General features: G+C 27.2%; 2 protein-coding genes and 1 long non-coding RNA gene across 3 annotated transcripts; all 3 read right to left on the bottom strand.

Moving 5' to 3' along the window:
- Positions 1-1,998: 1,998 nt before the first annotated feature.
- On the bottom strand, positions 1,999-5,434 carry LOC126843730 (uncharacterized). The gene is made up of 7 exons (XM_050581441.1): positions 5,229-5,434; positions 4,945-5,086; positions 4,533-4,603; positions 3,488-3,656; positions 3,017-3,090; positions 2,533-2,683; positions 1,999-2,157 (listed from the first exon to the last, which is right to left on the bottom strand). Exons 1-7 carry the CDS (start codon positions 5,313-5,315, stop codon positions 2,096-2,098), a joined length of 756 nt encoding a protein of 251 aa, XP_050437398.1. The 5' UTR covers positions 5,316-5,434; the 3' UTR covers positions 1,999-2,095.
- Positions 5,435-9,795: 4,361 nt separating this feature from the next.
- LOC126843733 (uncharacterized) lies at positions 9,796-11,589 on the bottom strand. The gene is made up of 3 exons (XR_007686475.1): positions 10,903-11,589; positions 10,648-10,836; positions 9,796-10,581 (listed from the first exon to the last, which is right to left on the bottom strand). It is a non-coding gene; the product is annotated as an uncharacterized LOC126843733 (long non-coding RNA).
- A 1,293-nt stretch (positions 11,590-12,882) lies between these two features.
- Positions 12,883-16,427, bottom strand: LOC126843731 (uncharacterized). The gene is made up of 7 exons (XM_050581443.1): positions 16,286-16,427; positions 16,037-16,178; positions 15,457-15,527; positions 14,096-14,264; positions 13,667-13,740; positions 13,144-13,291; positions 12,883-13,001 (listed from the first exon to the last, which is right to left on the bottom strand). The coding sequence occupies exons 1-7, from the start codon at positions 16,370-16,372 to the stop codon at positions 12,940-12,942; spliced, it is 753 nt and encodes a 250-aa protein (XP_050437400.1). The 5' UTR covers positions 16,373-16,427; the 3' UTR covers positions 12,883-12,939.
- Positions 16,428-16,788: the final 361 nt, after the last annotated feature.

Raw genomic sequence — 16,788 nt, 5'->3', positions numbered from 1 at the left:
GGATCCGATGCTAGAGAATAACATGGGGACACAATAAATATTTAGTTGGGAGTACTAAATTGAAATAGTTAACTATGTATAGTTGGATTTACTAAATATTTTGGTTGCATTTACTTTATGCCACTAAATATGCTACTATAGGTATATAATAAGATTGGATTTACAAAATTGAATATTGTACTGTAAAAATCATCATCATGCAGCTTAACGGGCCATGAAGGCCCAACGCTGCCATCATGAGATGGTTTCTTGACGAATTCGCTTCCGGGACGGGTCGTCAATCCGTCGCCGGAGAGGGGGATGGCGGTTCCTTTTTACCGGACGGTTGCTCGCCCAGCAAACGGAGCGCCAGCGACCGAGTGTCGAACCGGCGACAGTGAGCGCTAACACACTGCTGAACATTCATCGACCCATTAAACAGATTAGAATTTTACAAATTGCCCGTTATTATTTGAAATAAACGGCTTTTTAGAGTTTTCACAAATCATAGCCCAAAAGTACACACATCAAAAACCAAAATCATAAGTTGTCAATATTCTCGAATCGGTCATCCTATTTTAGATTTTTTTCATATGTATAGTTGATTCGATATTTTCTTTTAAAACAGCTATGGGTATTTGAACAACCATCCGACAAAATATAATTAATTTTTAATAAAATCACCTGTAAAAACACAGACATTAATAGTTTAACTTAAAATGTGTAATTTTTACACGTTGTATTTTAGTGCAATGTTTGTTTAATGACTATAAGAGCATATTGGAACTTAAAACATTTGTGATTAGTCATAAATTAAATATTGTATCCGCTTGGTAGCAAAATGGGAGTTAACAAAGTTTTTAAAAACTCAGTAGTGGTGTCAGGGCATTGTGGTGTCCGAGCCCTTGGGGGGGGGGGGGTCAACTATGTCTTTGGTTTGAATTATACTTAGTTTATACTTTATTAGTATAATCGTATAGACAGAAGTTGATTTATACTCTACTAATTTTTACTATATTGATTTAGACTGATAGTTATACTATATACAGATTCGCATAGAAGCGGTCAAAAGTGATATAATCAACTTTTAAATTAAGTACCCCTTGATCCACTATGCTAATTTATAATAGAGCTCAGTTCATACTATAATAGTTTTTTTTATAATTTGTATAGTTATATAATACTGATATAGTAGAATTAATAAAATATTTTAAGTTTCTAAACCCAAAATAGCACTCAAAATTCAAATTTAAGATTTTTTGTGTTTTTTTTTATAATTTATACCACAAATCTTAAGTCTAGGTTTAAGCTCTTAAGTCCAAAAAGTGCGCTTAAAATATACGCTAATAAAAATTAATTTTTTCAGGTGTTACCTGGTTTCAGTTGTGAACAATTTTTCCTACTTTAGACCCACCAAAGTACCATCTTCATACGATTTTGGATCTAAAAGAGGTGCTACACGAGTAATTGGATTCTCAGGACAATGTAATCGTGTTGCAATGTATCGTAACACACACAAAAAAGAAACACATCGTAGTTTCATGTATATAAATCCAATACCTAGTTAAAATAATTCCACATTATGATTCTATAATATTATTTTAACAACCTTTATTTTAATAATAGTTTTGAAACCATTAGGACCCGGCTACGTTAGGTGTCCGTGATAAGGTTTTTTTATATTAATATTTTTGAAATGTTAAAAAGTGTATCCATAACATTTTTAAAACATTAAAATTTTGAAATGTAAAATTATCATAAAACTATAATTGTTATTATTATGTTTCATTTTTATAAATGAAATCTGTACGATTAATTTTCGACATAATACCTACCATAGTTTTTTTTATTTTTACTAACAATATTGTTGGTTTGTTATACAAACCATTGTTTTTTGATAAACGAGCGGTCGAAAAAAACAAAAAGCTTAAACGCACGGCCGGACATCGAACCGTGGACTGATCCGCTGGCAATGGGTAAAATATTACTTAAAGTAATACAATAAATACTAACGCAAAATCAGATCAAAACAATTTATTAATCAATCAAAACTACACTTGTATGTTATGTATTACTTACATACAGTGATTTAATAACAGTTAATATTGTAATCAAACTATAAAGGAAATAATTTTTCAATGATCATATTTTCAATTCCGTTCAAAAAAAGTTTGTGGCCTAAAAGCATAAAATATTATTTATTATTTTTAACAAACGAATCGGGCTAAATGAGTTGAGAATAACAATGTATTTCATATTTTATTTAATATTAATTATTTTGGTTTAAATTTAAAAAAAAAATCGTTTAGAAGAACATATTTCAACTGCCCCAACGAAAAGGGTCGTATCTCGTTTTTTGCAACTTTTCAGGATAAACCAAACAAACATTCAAATTTAAATTATTATTCTGTTTTTCAAACTGATATGTTAAAAACACAATAAGAATTTAAATTTGAATGTTTGTTTGGTTCTTCCTGAAAAATTGAAAAAACGAGATACGACCTTTTTCGTTGGGGCAGTCAATTATTGAATTTTATTCCATAGTTTTATTACTTAAAACTTCCTCTTTGAATTCGTCGTAACTGGGGACTGGTTTTTGTATCTCTTCTATTCCTTGTTTTACCTCCTCAATTACATTTTTAAACGCTTCATAGCCCATGCTATCAGTATTTTCATGAGCACTCATGGCGTTATGTACTATTTCCTATTTTAATAAGAATAATAATTATTTATTAAATAGTGTATAACAATTTACAAATAAAACTGATTCTTTCTTTAGCGAAACAATTAACAAATATTACTTACTTCAAGACATATAATACTATATGCCTTGAAGTTTTAATTTACATTTTTTATACAACAGCATAAATATGAAACTGTTTAATCATCGTAAATACTAAGTACAGAGTACTTGTTAAAGTTATAAGAATTAAATGTATTTTACTTATACTAAGAATTATATGTATGAATATCCTGAAAATCTCAAACAACCTAACCAGCCTTTTATCTGTAATATAGTATTATAGTTTTTATTTACCATTATGTCCGGATTTCCTGAAGCTACATACGCTAGGCCGTAGTTTCGAACATCGTCTAATGTAAATTTACGGTCTGAAAGGTTAAAAATGATATATATTTTTTAAGCAAACGAATCAGGCTAAATGAGTTGAGAGTAACAATGTGTTACAGTAGGAAAACCCTAATTGTAATTTTAGAACTATAACATATTATATAATTGTACAATATAAGATTATATTGTATAATTAAGATTATTTTTAAATGATCATGTGTCAAATATTCTTAAAATTTGTTTTGTAGGTACAATAATAAAAAAGGTCCCCCTTTTTTTAACATTTTTTCAGGTCCATCAAATACGATCCCTTAGCCTTCAAAAATGTAATTATTTTGAGTTATACAAATGAAACACATACAATTTAAAATGTCTTTTCAATAGTTTTAAAACATTTTGCTCAAAATATTTATTAAATATTTTTCTATTGTTTCTTACTATATGCTGTCTTTTCTAACGCATTAAGAATGTAGTGTAGTACAGTCCTGGGGAACCTTGTGGGAGAATCGGCTCGTTCTTCTATTTTGATAAGTACTACTCTTAATTTAAGGAGACTTATGTCGTGAATTTGGTCCACGTGCGCCGCAATTATCTCATTAATGAGATCCTATATTTTTCAGAATAAGAGTTACACTTTAAAATTTATATTATAATTTACATATAAAGCTAAGCATTTTTTAACGTTTCAAAACGCTATATTATCAGACACATAATAAGCCTGCCGATTTTTATTATATTTTGAGCTTATGATATAAAACGTTTATTTTGTCGTGTTGCCAAAAATTGTAATCTTTTTTTTTAGAAAGCTGAGAAAATTGTTCATAAAATGTATACATTATAAACCGAGTTTTTCATAAACACGCTTATTATAAATGGCTAACTACAAGTCATATTATAGCGGTTGTCCCATTTTAAAATACTGATTCAATCAAAAAGTTGTGGTTGTAGTTGAGTGGTAACCGTAATATGCGTAATAATTATAATTTTCATGGTTACCAAACATTACATGTTCCACATACCTACCACGGTTACTACACGTATCACGACTGCCACGCATACCATATTTAGTATTTATACTATGTGTAAAAAATCGGTAACAAAATCATTTACTAAGAAAACCGTAAAGTATTTCTGTTGGGAAGTGTAAATATATTTTTTGGTTTAAGAAAAAAAACAGTGTCATTCGAGATCCGAAATAATAAAAAAAAAAATTAGAAAGTTACTGAAAGTTACTGAAAGTGAAAAAAATCACTTAAAAAAAATACTTTGCTGCGAAAATGAGAACGGTAAGAACATGAAATAATTTACTAAAATATAATTTACCTACACTTTGTATACGAAAGCATAAATCTGATTTTTTTTATAATTTTAAAAACCAAGTACTTTTTAAATAAAATTGAAAGTTTAAATATTTCTTATATCTTCACACAAACAACTAAACGAGCCTGTTAGTCCGTAATATAGTATTACAATTTGTATTTACCAATAGGGCCGTATGTTCTGAAGCTACAAACGCTAGGGTGAAGATTTCAACATCGTCCCTAGAAAGTTCAACTAAAAGTACAAAGTATTATACATTTTTTAAACAACTAAACTATGGGGATATTTTTTAACCGCAAAGGAATTGAGATTATTATGGTGTTACAATTGCGGAACACTTGTATTTTAAGTTACTGTAATTTACCAGTAACGACTTCATATAAAATTCTACATTTTTAGCAAAATTAATACATTTTGTTTTTGTGCATTATCAAAAAAGATGTCCCGTTTTTTTAATTTTTTTTATAACTTTTTTTACTGCTATAAAAATGACAAACTTGATTGTTTAAATGTCCTTTTGATATTTCTAAAATGGTATTAACATATGTATTAAATATTTTTCTATTGTTTATTACTTTTTGCCAATTCATCGAGAGTGGAGGGCTCATAAGGTATGTTGAGCGCACCAGCTACATCGCAAAATATAGTTTTTATGTCTTCAAAGTCTATGTCTTCTTGCACCAAATACCACCTTGCTACCACATACTTTATCGTGTTCTACAATTTTTACAATAAGCATTAAACATTAAAATGTATATTATAATTAACATATATAACTAAGTCTTATTTAGCAAAATTAAAACGGCAAACTACCAGAAATAGTTTTGTCTAGCTTTTCTTTATTTTGCTTTATACTTACAATTTGTTCGGGTGTTGGTGGGACACCCTGACATTGGAAAAAGTAAAACGTCACGCAAAAAAACAGAATGATATTTTTCAAATACATGATTATTTAATATTCAAATTTTTCTTTTTAAATGATCGTAGTACTGTCTATAAGGAAATATGCCTTTGGTATGATAATAGTTTCAAGTTGAAACTATTGATTTAAGTTTTGCGACTTGCAGTAAACAGCAGATGTTTAATAACGTTGTGTGTCATCTTTAATGCCCCACTCTATTGCCGTTTGTTTAAGTAGTACTTGCTAGCGTCACTTCTAAAAATGTTTACTCGTATGGAAAATATATGCATACATTGTCGACGTTCATCGATAGTGCCTTATCTAAAGAATATTTCACACAATTTACACGCAAAACAATTAAATAATAAAAATCCTACTTATAAATAAAATACTTTCTGAGCTCTGCATCGGAACTGAACATATACAATATTTACATTTTTTAAAATTAAATCAAAGAAGTCGTTTTAAATTGAAATTAATAATTTATAAATTGGTTTGCCTTTTTATCTTATCGATCCTAAAAAGATAATTGGGAAATTTAAGTTTTAAAAGTAATTTTTGGTATTTTACTTATTAAAAATGTAAATTATTTTTACAGTTGTGTGTATACACGGGAAAAAATTATTTGGTTTTAGTAAATTGTTGGAAATATTTTAGTTAGATCTACTATTATATGGTTGCCAACTACATTATGTTAGTAATACATTATGATTTAGTTGATTTTGAGTAGTTGGATTAACTAAATTTTTAGTTTGGTTAATTCTACTCTTTTCGTTAAATATCTATATTTAGACACATGCGACTGTGGCATGAGGCGAACGGCGACAGCCGGGGCCAGCGGCCGCAGCCGCCTGTCGCTACTTCATACATTTGTACAAAATAATATGTTTTACAATATCACTTAAATATCTCAAATCCCGTACAACAGTAGCAAGTAGGCAGGACTCTGTAAGATTAGGTATTAGGCTTTAGGATAATAGGCGTGTAGGTAGCCGCGGGTTCGATGCTAGAGAATAATATGGGGACACAGCGATCGGTGGATCAACTACATATTATAGTTTGACAGCATAAATAAACAAAACCAAAAAAAAAATATTAATGGGGCTAGTATGTCTTCTTGAACATCAAATCCACAGCTACCTATAAACCTATTATTAATAGAGATAAAAGATCATTTAAGTTTAAATTATTCGAAAATAATTGGTCGAAAAAATGGGGCTCTGTAGGATTAGGCGTTAGCTTTAGCATAATAGGCGTGTAGGTAGCCGCGGATTCGATGCTAGAGAATAATATGAGGACACAATAAATATTTAGTTGGGAGTATTAAATTCATATAGTTAACTATATATAGTTAAATCATCTATAAAATATTATTATAGTTGGATGGACTAAATATTTTAGTTGCATTTACCTAATGGGTTTGATTTACAGTATTGTACCGTAAAAATAAAAAAACCAATGAAATATATGCATAAATATTAATAGCGATAGTACCTATGTCCCGTTGAGCATCGAACCCGCAGCTACCTATAAACCTTTATTAATAGAGGTAAGAGATTATTTTAGTTAATAATTCGAAAAAATGCAAAAAGGTTAAACGCACGGCTTGGAACTGAACCATGGACTTATTCACTGAGCTGGCTTTTTAGGTCAATTATTAGATAGTGAACATTTGTCAATCCATCATACGGATTAAAATTTTACAATTGCCCGTTATTTATTATTTGAAATAAACGACTTTTTAGAGTTTTCACTAATCATAGCTCGAAAAATTTCTTTTTTCGCTATATTAAATGAGCACCTATCAACATAGCTTGATATATTGTTAAATTAATCAAATAGTTCAAAATTATAAGTTGTCGATATTCTCGAATCAGTCATCGTATTTTAGATTTTTTTTCCATACATTGTTGTTTCAATACTTTTATTTGAAACCGATATAGGTATTTAAAAATATATTTAATTTTTAGTAAAATCACCTGAAAAAACACAGACAATGATTATTTGTACCGTATATGTGTAATTTTTTTTACACGCTATCTTTTAGTGCAATGTTTGTGTAATGACTAAAAGAGCATACTAAAACTTAAAACATTTGTGATTAGACATCAATTAAATATTGTATTTGCTTGATAGCAAAATGAGAGTTTAAAGAGTTTTTAAAAAAATATTAAAATTAGAAATACTAGTAGTGGGGTCAGGGTATAGTGATGATCAAGCACTTGTGAGAGGGGGGGGGGGTACAGGACTACACAGGAAAAATACATAGTTAGTCCAACTAGAAAATTATTATGTCCCTAACCGACCGTTTTTCGCTGAGTTATAGCAAGTTAAAGTTGAAAGTCGAAAAACGGGCAAATTTTTTTTAAGGTTTTACCGGTTGCAGGTGTGAATAAGTTTTCCTACTTTAGACCCACCAAGGTACTATCTTCATACGATTCTGGATAAAATAGAAGTGCTACACGAGTAATTTGATCTTCAGGAAAACGTTATCGTGTCTACACACAAAAAAAAACACATCATGGTTTACATAATTATATATTCAATACCTTGTGAGCTCAGCATCAAAGCTAACACTATTAAAATATTTCTACATTATGATTCTATTGTATTATTTTAACGACCTTTCTTTGAATAATATCTTTGAAAATCTCAGGACCCAATTATAATTTGTAGTTTTTATAGGTAGTAAACAATAGTTTTTTTAAATTTGGCTTACAATCTCATAAGTGCATACATTGAATGGACAAGCGTCGCGAAGCGTTACTATTATTTGTTTAGTTATGTTCAATTTATTCAAAATATGTTCTGTGCTCAAATAATTGTTTTAAACAATTTACACTAAATAAGGAATTTTGGATTTAATTTGCTTACTATTTTAATTCTACAGTAAATATTTAAAATGTTGCTTATTTTACATTTATAACTAACTTTTTTTTATTATATAAACAACTTTATTAATAAAAAATAATGCAATAAAGTGGACTGTGTTTAAATGATTAAGATGTCTAAAGACTAGATGTTTGTAAACAGTGTTTTAGGAACCTACAACAAAATCACAGTTAAGTTTGAAATTGTATTAATTATCGACTTAACTTAAGCCGGTAGTTCCAAACTGTGATTCAAAGTACTTTTACTTTTTTTTCTGTTTTCCCCATCCTGTTGGCAAAAAAGATTTGATTTTTCTGTAACGGTAAATTTTTCAACATCATTGATATTTCATTTTTTTTAAGTCAAGTTATTTCTTATTAAGATCCCGTTAATAAAAATATGGATCAATAGTTTGTGACTCAGTTACACAAAATCACACAGTGATACTCAAACTTCAGAAATAAAGTTAGGGTTTGTGTCACGCAAACATTAAATTATCAGAACTTGTCTTTTTTATTTTATTAATAACTATTAAATTAAATAGTTTATATGTTTCTAATCTTTTTATTAGTACTTACTAATTATTATTATAACCTATAAGGTGTATAATGTTATAATAATAGTGATTCTAAAGCCTTTATAATAAAATATGTCTGTTTCAAAAATTTCAAACTGAAAAGTTAATTCTTTTACAGTTGAATCTGCTCATTTTGATTTTATGTATAATCAGTATTTTCTTATTTTTATTATTTTCTTCACTATTTAATATCTAGAAAATTAAAAGCTTAATAGATTTTAGTTGTTTAAAAAGAAAACCATTATTTGATATTTCCTTGTTTATTATACAAATTAAAGTATTGACATTATTAAACTATTATAACGGGTACGTTTTACTAAGATTATGTAAAAGTGGCAATATTAAATCAAAAATAGCCTTAGCTAAATTGTAGTATCTAAATTTAACAATTATTCTGTAATAAAACACATTTTTAAGGATTTAAATTTTATGGAATTTGTACGCGACAAGTTTGTCTGATTTTATACACATACATACATGTATACTATATTTATGTATGAATACAAATAATTATAAAATCAATTTTTTTTTTTTTTTTTTCAAGCTTAACGGGCCTTTAAGGCCCAACGCTGCCATCATGAGATGGTTTCTTGACGAATTCGCTTCCGGGACGGGTCGTCAATCCGTCGCCGGATTGATAAAATCAATTATACTAACTTATAATGCATAGTTGTTAAAAATAAAATTTGTTTACCTTTAATGATGCAAATAATGGTTAAAAGAATATTTGCTGTAATGCGTATGCGACAATTTTCCTACTTTAAAGAGTTAAAAACAATTTTTATTAATTTTTACTGTGTAGTTTACAAAATTTGAACATTGATAACACATAGTCAAACAATTGTGTTGATAAATTTCAACGACAAATATATAGTATAGTATAACATTTAAAGAACAATAATAATCTTTTGTCTGATAATATAAGTATTTAACTAATAAAATATTCATAAACTAATTATTAATACAACAATAAATTTAAAAATTACAAATGTTACTATTTTGAAAATATTCAATCAAAAATATTAAACAAAAACAATATCTATACATTTTAAATTGTTCAACTTCTATAATACTGATTTAAATTTTTTTCTTTTAACAATCGTTGGTAATTAAACAAATCTAACAAAATCAAAATTCAATAAATAAAATTAACTATAAGAATTATCTTAGGCAAGTTCAAAAAAATAATTTACTTGATTTACTGAATTCATTAAATACAAATTAATAGAATTACTACTTTTTTAAAGAGAGAATTATTGTATATTAATAAATTTGATATAAAATTTAACTGTGATAGCCAAATACCTGTGTCAGTTATAGCTAAAACTTTATGATAAAATATCCGTAATGTATGTCAGACACACAATATATGGGTTATATCATTGTAAGAAATAACTAAACTGAAAGCAGACATTTGAACTACCTTAGATAAGTTTAATCAAATAAAAATAATATACTTACATATTATTATAAATATTGGTATAATCAAGAAGCGATTCCTTGTATGTAGTAGTATGAAATTCATACATTAATTACTGATATTTTTAAAAATAAATGAAACGGGTATATGAGTATTATCAACCCACATACACAAATACATGCATTAATAATTATTTTAAGTTAACACAACACACTTTTCATTCAAATTGCTTAGTGTTGATATTATACATTCACATGAAAAAATGTCACATTAGAAATAAATGTTTTATACTTATAATTTACACCTTGATATATAATTGTAAGGTCTTGGGTCCGATTGGAAAGACATTTCCATAGCAATTGATATGTCATACTCAAAACCAATTTTACATGATAACATTTGTTTTTAAAAGATGAAATATTTTCAGTAAAAAAGCATTCAACCTAAATTAAAAAAGCTAATTGAAATCGTATTGAATTAAATTACCCATTAAACTCTAATAAACTTACCTATTAAATTAATGCTTTATATTTATAATTTACACCTTGATTTAAAATTGTAAGGTCTTCAGTCTTGGGTCCAATTGAAAAGACATTTCCATAGTAATTGGTATAGCCTATTCTCAACGCCATAGATATTTCTGACATGATAACATTGATTTTTAAATGATAAAAGATTTTCGGAAAAAAGCATTCAACCTAAAATAAAAAAGCTAATTGAATTCGTATTGTATTAAATTATCTATTAAACTTTAATACACTTACCTATTAAATTAATGGTGTGTCCAAGAATGTAACGTCAAAATAAAGTCGAGAGCAAATATTATCAATTGATATATTTATGCAAATATTTCAAAAACTATAAAATAACGAGTTATGACTTAACTACAATGAGCATGCTATCGTATTTACTATAAAGTAAAATGTAAATTTACTAACATTTTTTAATTAAGTTTGTAATTTCTCATTTCACTAATGGAAAATGTGTGAACTGTGAAGTCAAAATTTGTTAGCGACAGAGGTTATGTACAAATAATAAAATATATTATGGGTGCTGGTCACTCGATTATTCCGTGGTAACTGATGCATAGTTTAGATACTAGATTGTTATCCGAGATAACCAGCTAATGACTAGCTCCAGCTAGATTAGGTTAAAGTGTAAAGTCCGTTATCCGTAACAGTCTACCTTTCGTCTAATAATGTGTGGTTATTTATTATATCTGATTATGATACGGAATGCGTTAACATCAAATTATTATTATATTTGATGTGATGACCGTCGTAATAAAACTACTTGTCTTTGTCGAATCGAATGAAATTATTAAGAAATATAGACAAAAATTCAAATCTTTACAAAGTCATAAACAGCGAACAAATGGATGAAAATTAAAAATTCAAACGCTAACATTTTTTTAGATTTTTTGTCTTTATATTTATGGAATTTAAAACATATGTTCCCATTTGAAAAAACGAGGTTCGTACTTATTTAACGTATAAGGGTTGAAGATAACATTTTTCTAAATATTGAAAAATGTAGCTAAATATGTACCTAAAATTTTAGGGAAAAAAAAATTCGCAAAATATTCATACTTTCAGAGAAAATGAGTGTCTTACGTTAGTTGGATCACCCTGTATATTATGGTATCACACTATATATAGATATTATATATCCGTGTACACTAGTTTTTTTTATAATTTACATATATAATTATATAGTACTGATATAGTAGAATTAATACAAAATTTTAAGTTTCTAAACCGGAAATAGCATTAAAAATTCAAAATTCAAATTTTGAGATTTTTGGTGTTTTTTCTTAATAAAATATAAGTTTGACGACAAATTTTCAGTGTAAGTTTAAGCTCTTAAGTCCTAAAATTGCGCTAAAATATAGGCTAATAAAATTTTTTCAGGTTATTTCCGGTTTCAGGTGTGAATAAGTTTTCCTACTTTAGACCCACCAAGGTACCATCTTCATACGATTCTGGATCTAATAGAGGTGCTACACGAGTAATTTGATCCCTAAAAAAAAGTTATCGTATCTACACACACAAAAAAAAACACATCATGGTTTATATAATTATATATCCAATACCTTGTGAGCTCAGCATCAAAGCTAACACTGTTAAAATATTTCCACATTATGATTCTATAGTATTATTTTAACGAACTTTATTTGAATAATAGTTTAGAAACAATTAGTTTGTGTGTCTGTGGTACGGGTTTTTTTTATGATAATATTTTTGAAATGTTAAAATGTGTATCGGTAACATTTTAAATACATTGACTTGTTGAAATCTAAACTTATCGCTAAACTATAGTTGTTATTATTATGTTTTATTTTTATTAATGGAATCTGTACAAACAATTTTCCACGTGTCAGTTTTTTTATTTTTACTAACAACGCTGTTGGTTTGTTAATTAAACTATTGTTTTTTTAATAAACATTGAATAATTTATATGTTTTTTGTTATTTACTTGATGTAGCGATCTGCCTAAATAAACATAATGTAATCAATGACTCGAAATCAACGTTAAATGTTGTTAGTGATAGTTGTTGATAAGAGGTCATTTTAGTTTTTAATTAAAAAAATAATCGGTCGTAAAATGCAAAAAGCTTAAACACACGGCCAGAAATCGAACCGTGAACTGATTCGCTGGGTTTGGGTAATAATACTTAAAGTAATACAATAAATACTAACGCAAAATCAGATCAAAACAATTTATTAATCAATCAAAACTACACTGTATGTGATGTATTACATAAATGCACTGATTTAATAACAGTTAATATTGTATTCAAACTATAAAGGAAATAATGTTTCAATGATCAAATTTTCAATTCCGTTCACAGAGAATATGCGACCTGGAAACAAAAAATTTTATTCATTTTTTAAACAAACGAATCAGGCTAAATGAGTTAAGAATAACAATGTATTTAGTTTTAAATAATTTGTTAAAATTTGCATAAAATTGTTTAGAAGAACACATTTATTAAATTATATTACTTAAGACATCCGCTTTGAATTCATCGTAACTGGGTACTGGTTTTTGTACTTCTAATGTTCGTATTACGTCCTCAATTACTTTTCTAAATGCTTCATAGTCCATGCCATCAGGTTTTTCATGAGCAATCACGGCGTTATGTACTATTTCCTATTTTAATAAGAATAATAATTAGTCATTAAATAGTGTATAACAATTTACAAATAAAACTGATTCTTCTTTAGCGAAATAAAAATTACTAACTAAGTACAAGATATAATATTATATGCCTTTAAGTTTTTTTTTTTAAATAAAAAAATGTATAAATAATATAATTTACTAAACTATACTTAACATTTTTTTTTTATAACAGCATAAACATAAAAATGTTGATAAATACTAATTACTTGTTATAGTTATAAGAACTAAACCTATTCTATATACAAGAATTGAAAGTTTGAATATTTCGAATATCTCCAAACAAACAACCTAACGAGACTTTGATCTATAATATAATATTATAGTTGGTTATTATAATTTATTTACCATTACGTCCGGATTTCCCGAAGCTACATACGCTAGGGCGTAGTTTTTAACGTCACTGAATGTAAATCTATAGTCTGAAAAGTACAAAATAGTATATATTTATTAAACAACCGAATCAGTCAAATGAGTTGAGAGTAACAATGCGTTACAATAGGAAAACCGTAATTGTAATTTTAGAACTATAATATAATATTTAATTGTACAATATTAGTAAAATTTAGATTTTTTTTTTTAATGATCATGTGTCTCAAATTTAAAAAATATTCTTGTAGGTTTTACAATTACCAGGTAACAATTTAGTAGGTTTGTCAAATACGATCTCTTAACGAAAATGTTATAGAAATGACACACATGCTTGTTAAATTGTTTTTCCAATCGTCTTTAAACATTTTACTAAACATATTTATTTAATATTCTATCGTTTCTTACTATTTGCTGTCTTTTGTAATGTATTACTAATGCACTGTCCTACAATCTCAGGAAACCTTCCGTCGAAATCGGCTCGCTCTTTTATTTTGGCGAGTACTTCTCTTAACTTAAGGTCACTCATGTATTCATCTTGGCCCATGTGTTCCGCCACTATCTCATTAATGAAATTCTGTAGTTTTCAAAATAAGAATTAAACTATAAAATATATATTATAATTCACATATAAAGCTAGGCAACAAAAGGCTCTTCCTATTTAGTTTCCTCTCTTCTCTTAACATTCAGCCCCCCTTCGCCGTTAATTTGTTAAACACCCGTTTCGTTCCTATCATTTTTGCAATTCTTTCTTATCTAAAGAGCTCTGGCTTCTAAATTAAATTTAAGTTTATATAAATTTAATTTCGGTTTACGCACTCTCTGGTTGTTTTTCTTTTTTTTTGTTATGTTTTCTCGAATTTTATATTATCGTTTAAAATCATATTATTACTAATAATGAAACCTTAAATTAAGAATTGTTATAAGTGAAATAAACACTTAAAAAATTCTTCGAAACGAAAATGGTAATGGCATGAACATTAAAATACATTTTCTAAAATATATAATATATTTTAAGTTTATTATATCAAAATTTGGGTTTTTGTGTTGCCCAATATTGTAATATTTTTTGAATATTTTTTTTGAGAAAGCTGAGAAAATTTTACATAAAATGTATACATTTTAAACCGAGTTCTCCGTAAACACGCTTAGATAAACAAAAATTGACCCACGTGCATATATATATAAATGGCTAACTACAAGACATATTATAGCGGTTGTCCCATTTTAAAATACTAATTCAATCAAAAAGTTGTAGTTGTAGTTGAGTGGTAACTGTGGTATGCGTAATAATTATAATTTTCATGGTTACCAAACATTACATGTTTCACATACCTACCACGGTTACTACACGTATCACGACTGCCACGTATACCATATTTAGTATTAATACTATGTGTAAAAAATCGGTAGCAAAATCATTTACTAATAAAACCGTAAAGTATTTCTGTTGGGAAGTGTGAATATATTTTTTGGTTTAAGAAAAAAAACTGTCATTTGAGATCCGAAAATATAAAAAAAAAATGGGAAAGTTACTGAAAGTGAAAAAAATCACTTTGCTGCGAAAATGTGAACGGTAAGAACATAAAATAATTGACTAAAATATAATTTACATTTTGTATACAAAAGCATAAATCTGAATTTTTTTATAATTCGAAAAACTAAGTACTTGTTAAATAAAATTGAAAGTTTTAATATTTCTAATATCTCCACACAAACAACTAAACGAGCCTGTTAGTTCGTAATTTAGTATTACAATTTGTATTTACCAATAGGGCCGCATGTTCTGAAACTACAAACGCTAGGGTGAAGATTTCAACATCGTCCCTTGAAAGTTTAACTAAAAGTACAAAGTATTATACATTTTTTAAACAACTAAACTATGGGGATATTTTTTAACCACAAAGGAATTGTGAATTATTTTTGAATTGAGGTTATTGTAATAATTTAAGAAAAACGACGTCATAATAAATTCTACAATCTTTATAAAATTAATTAATGTAAAAAAAAAACATGATCACATATGCTTTTGTGCATTATGAAAAAAGGTTTCCGTTTTTATATATTTTTTTTCGGTTCACGAGTTTTAATTTGTTAGTTTTAAAATATTAATTATTTTACTGCTATAAAAATGACGTAATAAATTGTACAATTTTAGTAAAATTTATTAATTTTTAAAAAAAAAACCGTATTTATAATTTTGTTATTTCGTTCGCGAGTTATGATTTTTTAGTTTAAAAATATTTTATTTAATTAATAAATGACACACTTGATTGTTTAAATGTTCTTCAAATATATCTAATAATTTGATGTAACATATTAATTAAATATTTTTCTATTGTTTATTACTTTTTTCGTAGTTATTAAGAGTGGAGGGCTCATATCTTATGTTGAGTATATCTGCTACATGGCGAAATATAGTTTTTATTTTTTCAAAGTGTATGCCATCTTGCAACAAAAACCATAAAGTTACCGAGGATTTAATCGTGTCCTATAATTTTTACAATAAGAATGAAACATTAAAATTTATATTAAATGTATATTAAGAATCTCAGCATTAAAGATTAATCATATATACTAGATGATCGTTATACTTACCATTTGATCACTTGTTGGTCGGGCACCCTGACATTGTAAAAAGTAAAACGTCACGCAGAAAAACAGTATGATATTTTTCAAATCCATGATTATTGAATATTAAAAGTTTCCTTTTTTTTTAATAACCGTAGTACCGTCTATAAAGAAATATAGCTTAGAAATGACAAAAGTTTCATGTTGTAACTAATAAATTGTGATTTGCATTTTGCAGAAAACAACAGTTGTTTAAGAACGTTTTTATTTGGGTTATGTGTCATCTTTAATACCCCGCGCCCACTTTCTTATTGTTAAGTCTTTGTACACTCATTTTCACTGTTTTCAAGAATATTTCATACAATTTATTTTTTTTAACGTAAAATTGTATAATATTTATAATATAATTTTGGTAGGGTTTTCTCAATTCCTAAGGAGTAATGTTATAATTTTTTAGGTTTAATGAAATTCGTTTCATGTCCGATTTCTGATCTATATAAGTAATAAAAAAAACCATTAGTGGCCATGAT

Source organism: Adelges cooleyi, unplaced genomic scaffold (assembly GCF_023614345.1).
Source record: "Adelges cooleyi isolate 19-005CV unplaced genomic scaffold, UGA_ACOO_1.1 ACOO_flye_CR_arks_rails_tigmint_CR_PRNA_574, whole genome shotgun sequence".
Classification (NCBI taxonomy): Eukaryota; Metazoa; Arthropoda; class Insecta; order Hemiptera; family Adelgidae; genus Adelges; species Adelges cooleyi.
This window is presented reverse-complemented; position numbering and strand designations above follow the sequence as displayed.

Coding starts and splice junctions, on each gene's coding strand:
- LOC126843730 (XM_050581441.1), bottom strand. CDS start 5,315: ATGTATTTGAAAAATATCATTCTGTTTTTTTGCGTGACGTTTTACTTT. Junction 5,087..5,228: donor CACCAACACCCGAACAAATT/GTAAGTATAAAG, acceptor TAAAAATTGTAG/AACACGATAAAGTATGTGGT. Junction 2,158..2,532: donor ATTCAAAGAGGAAGTTTTAA/GTAATAAAACTA, acceptor TTATGCTTTTAG/GCCACAAACTTTTTTTGAAC.
- LOC126843731 (XM_050581443.1), bottom strand. CDS start 16,372: ATGGATTTGAAAAATATCATACTGTTTTTCTGCGTGACGTTTTACTTT. Junction 13,741..14,095: donor ATTACAAAAGACAGCAAATA/GTAAGAAACGAT, acceptor TGTACTTTTCAG/ACTATAGATTTACATTCAGT. Junction 13,292..13,666: donor CGGGAAATCCGGACGTAATG/GTAAATAAATTA, acceptor TTATTAAAATAG/GAAATAGTACATAACGCCGT.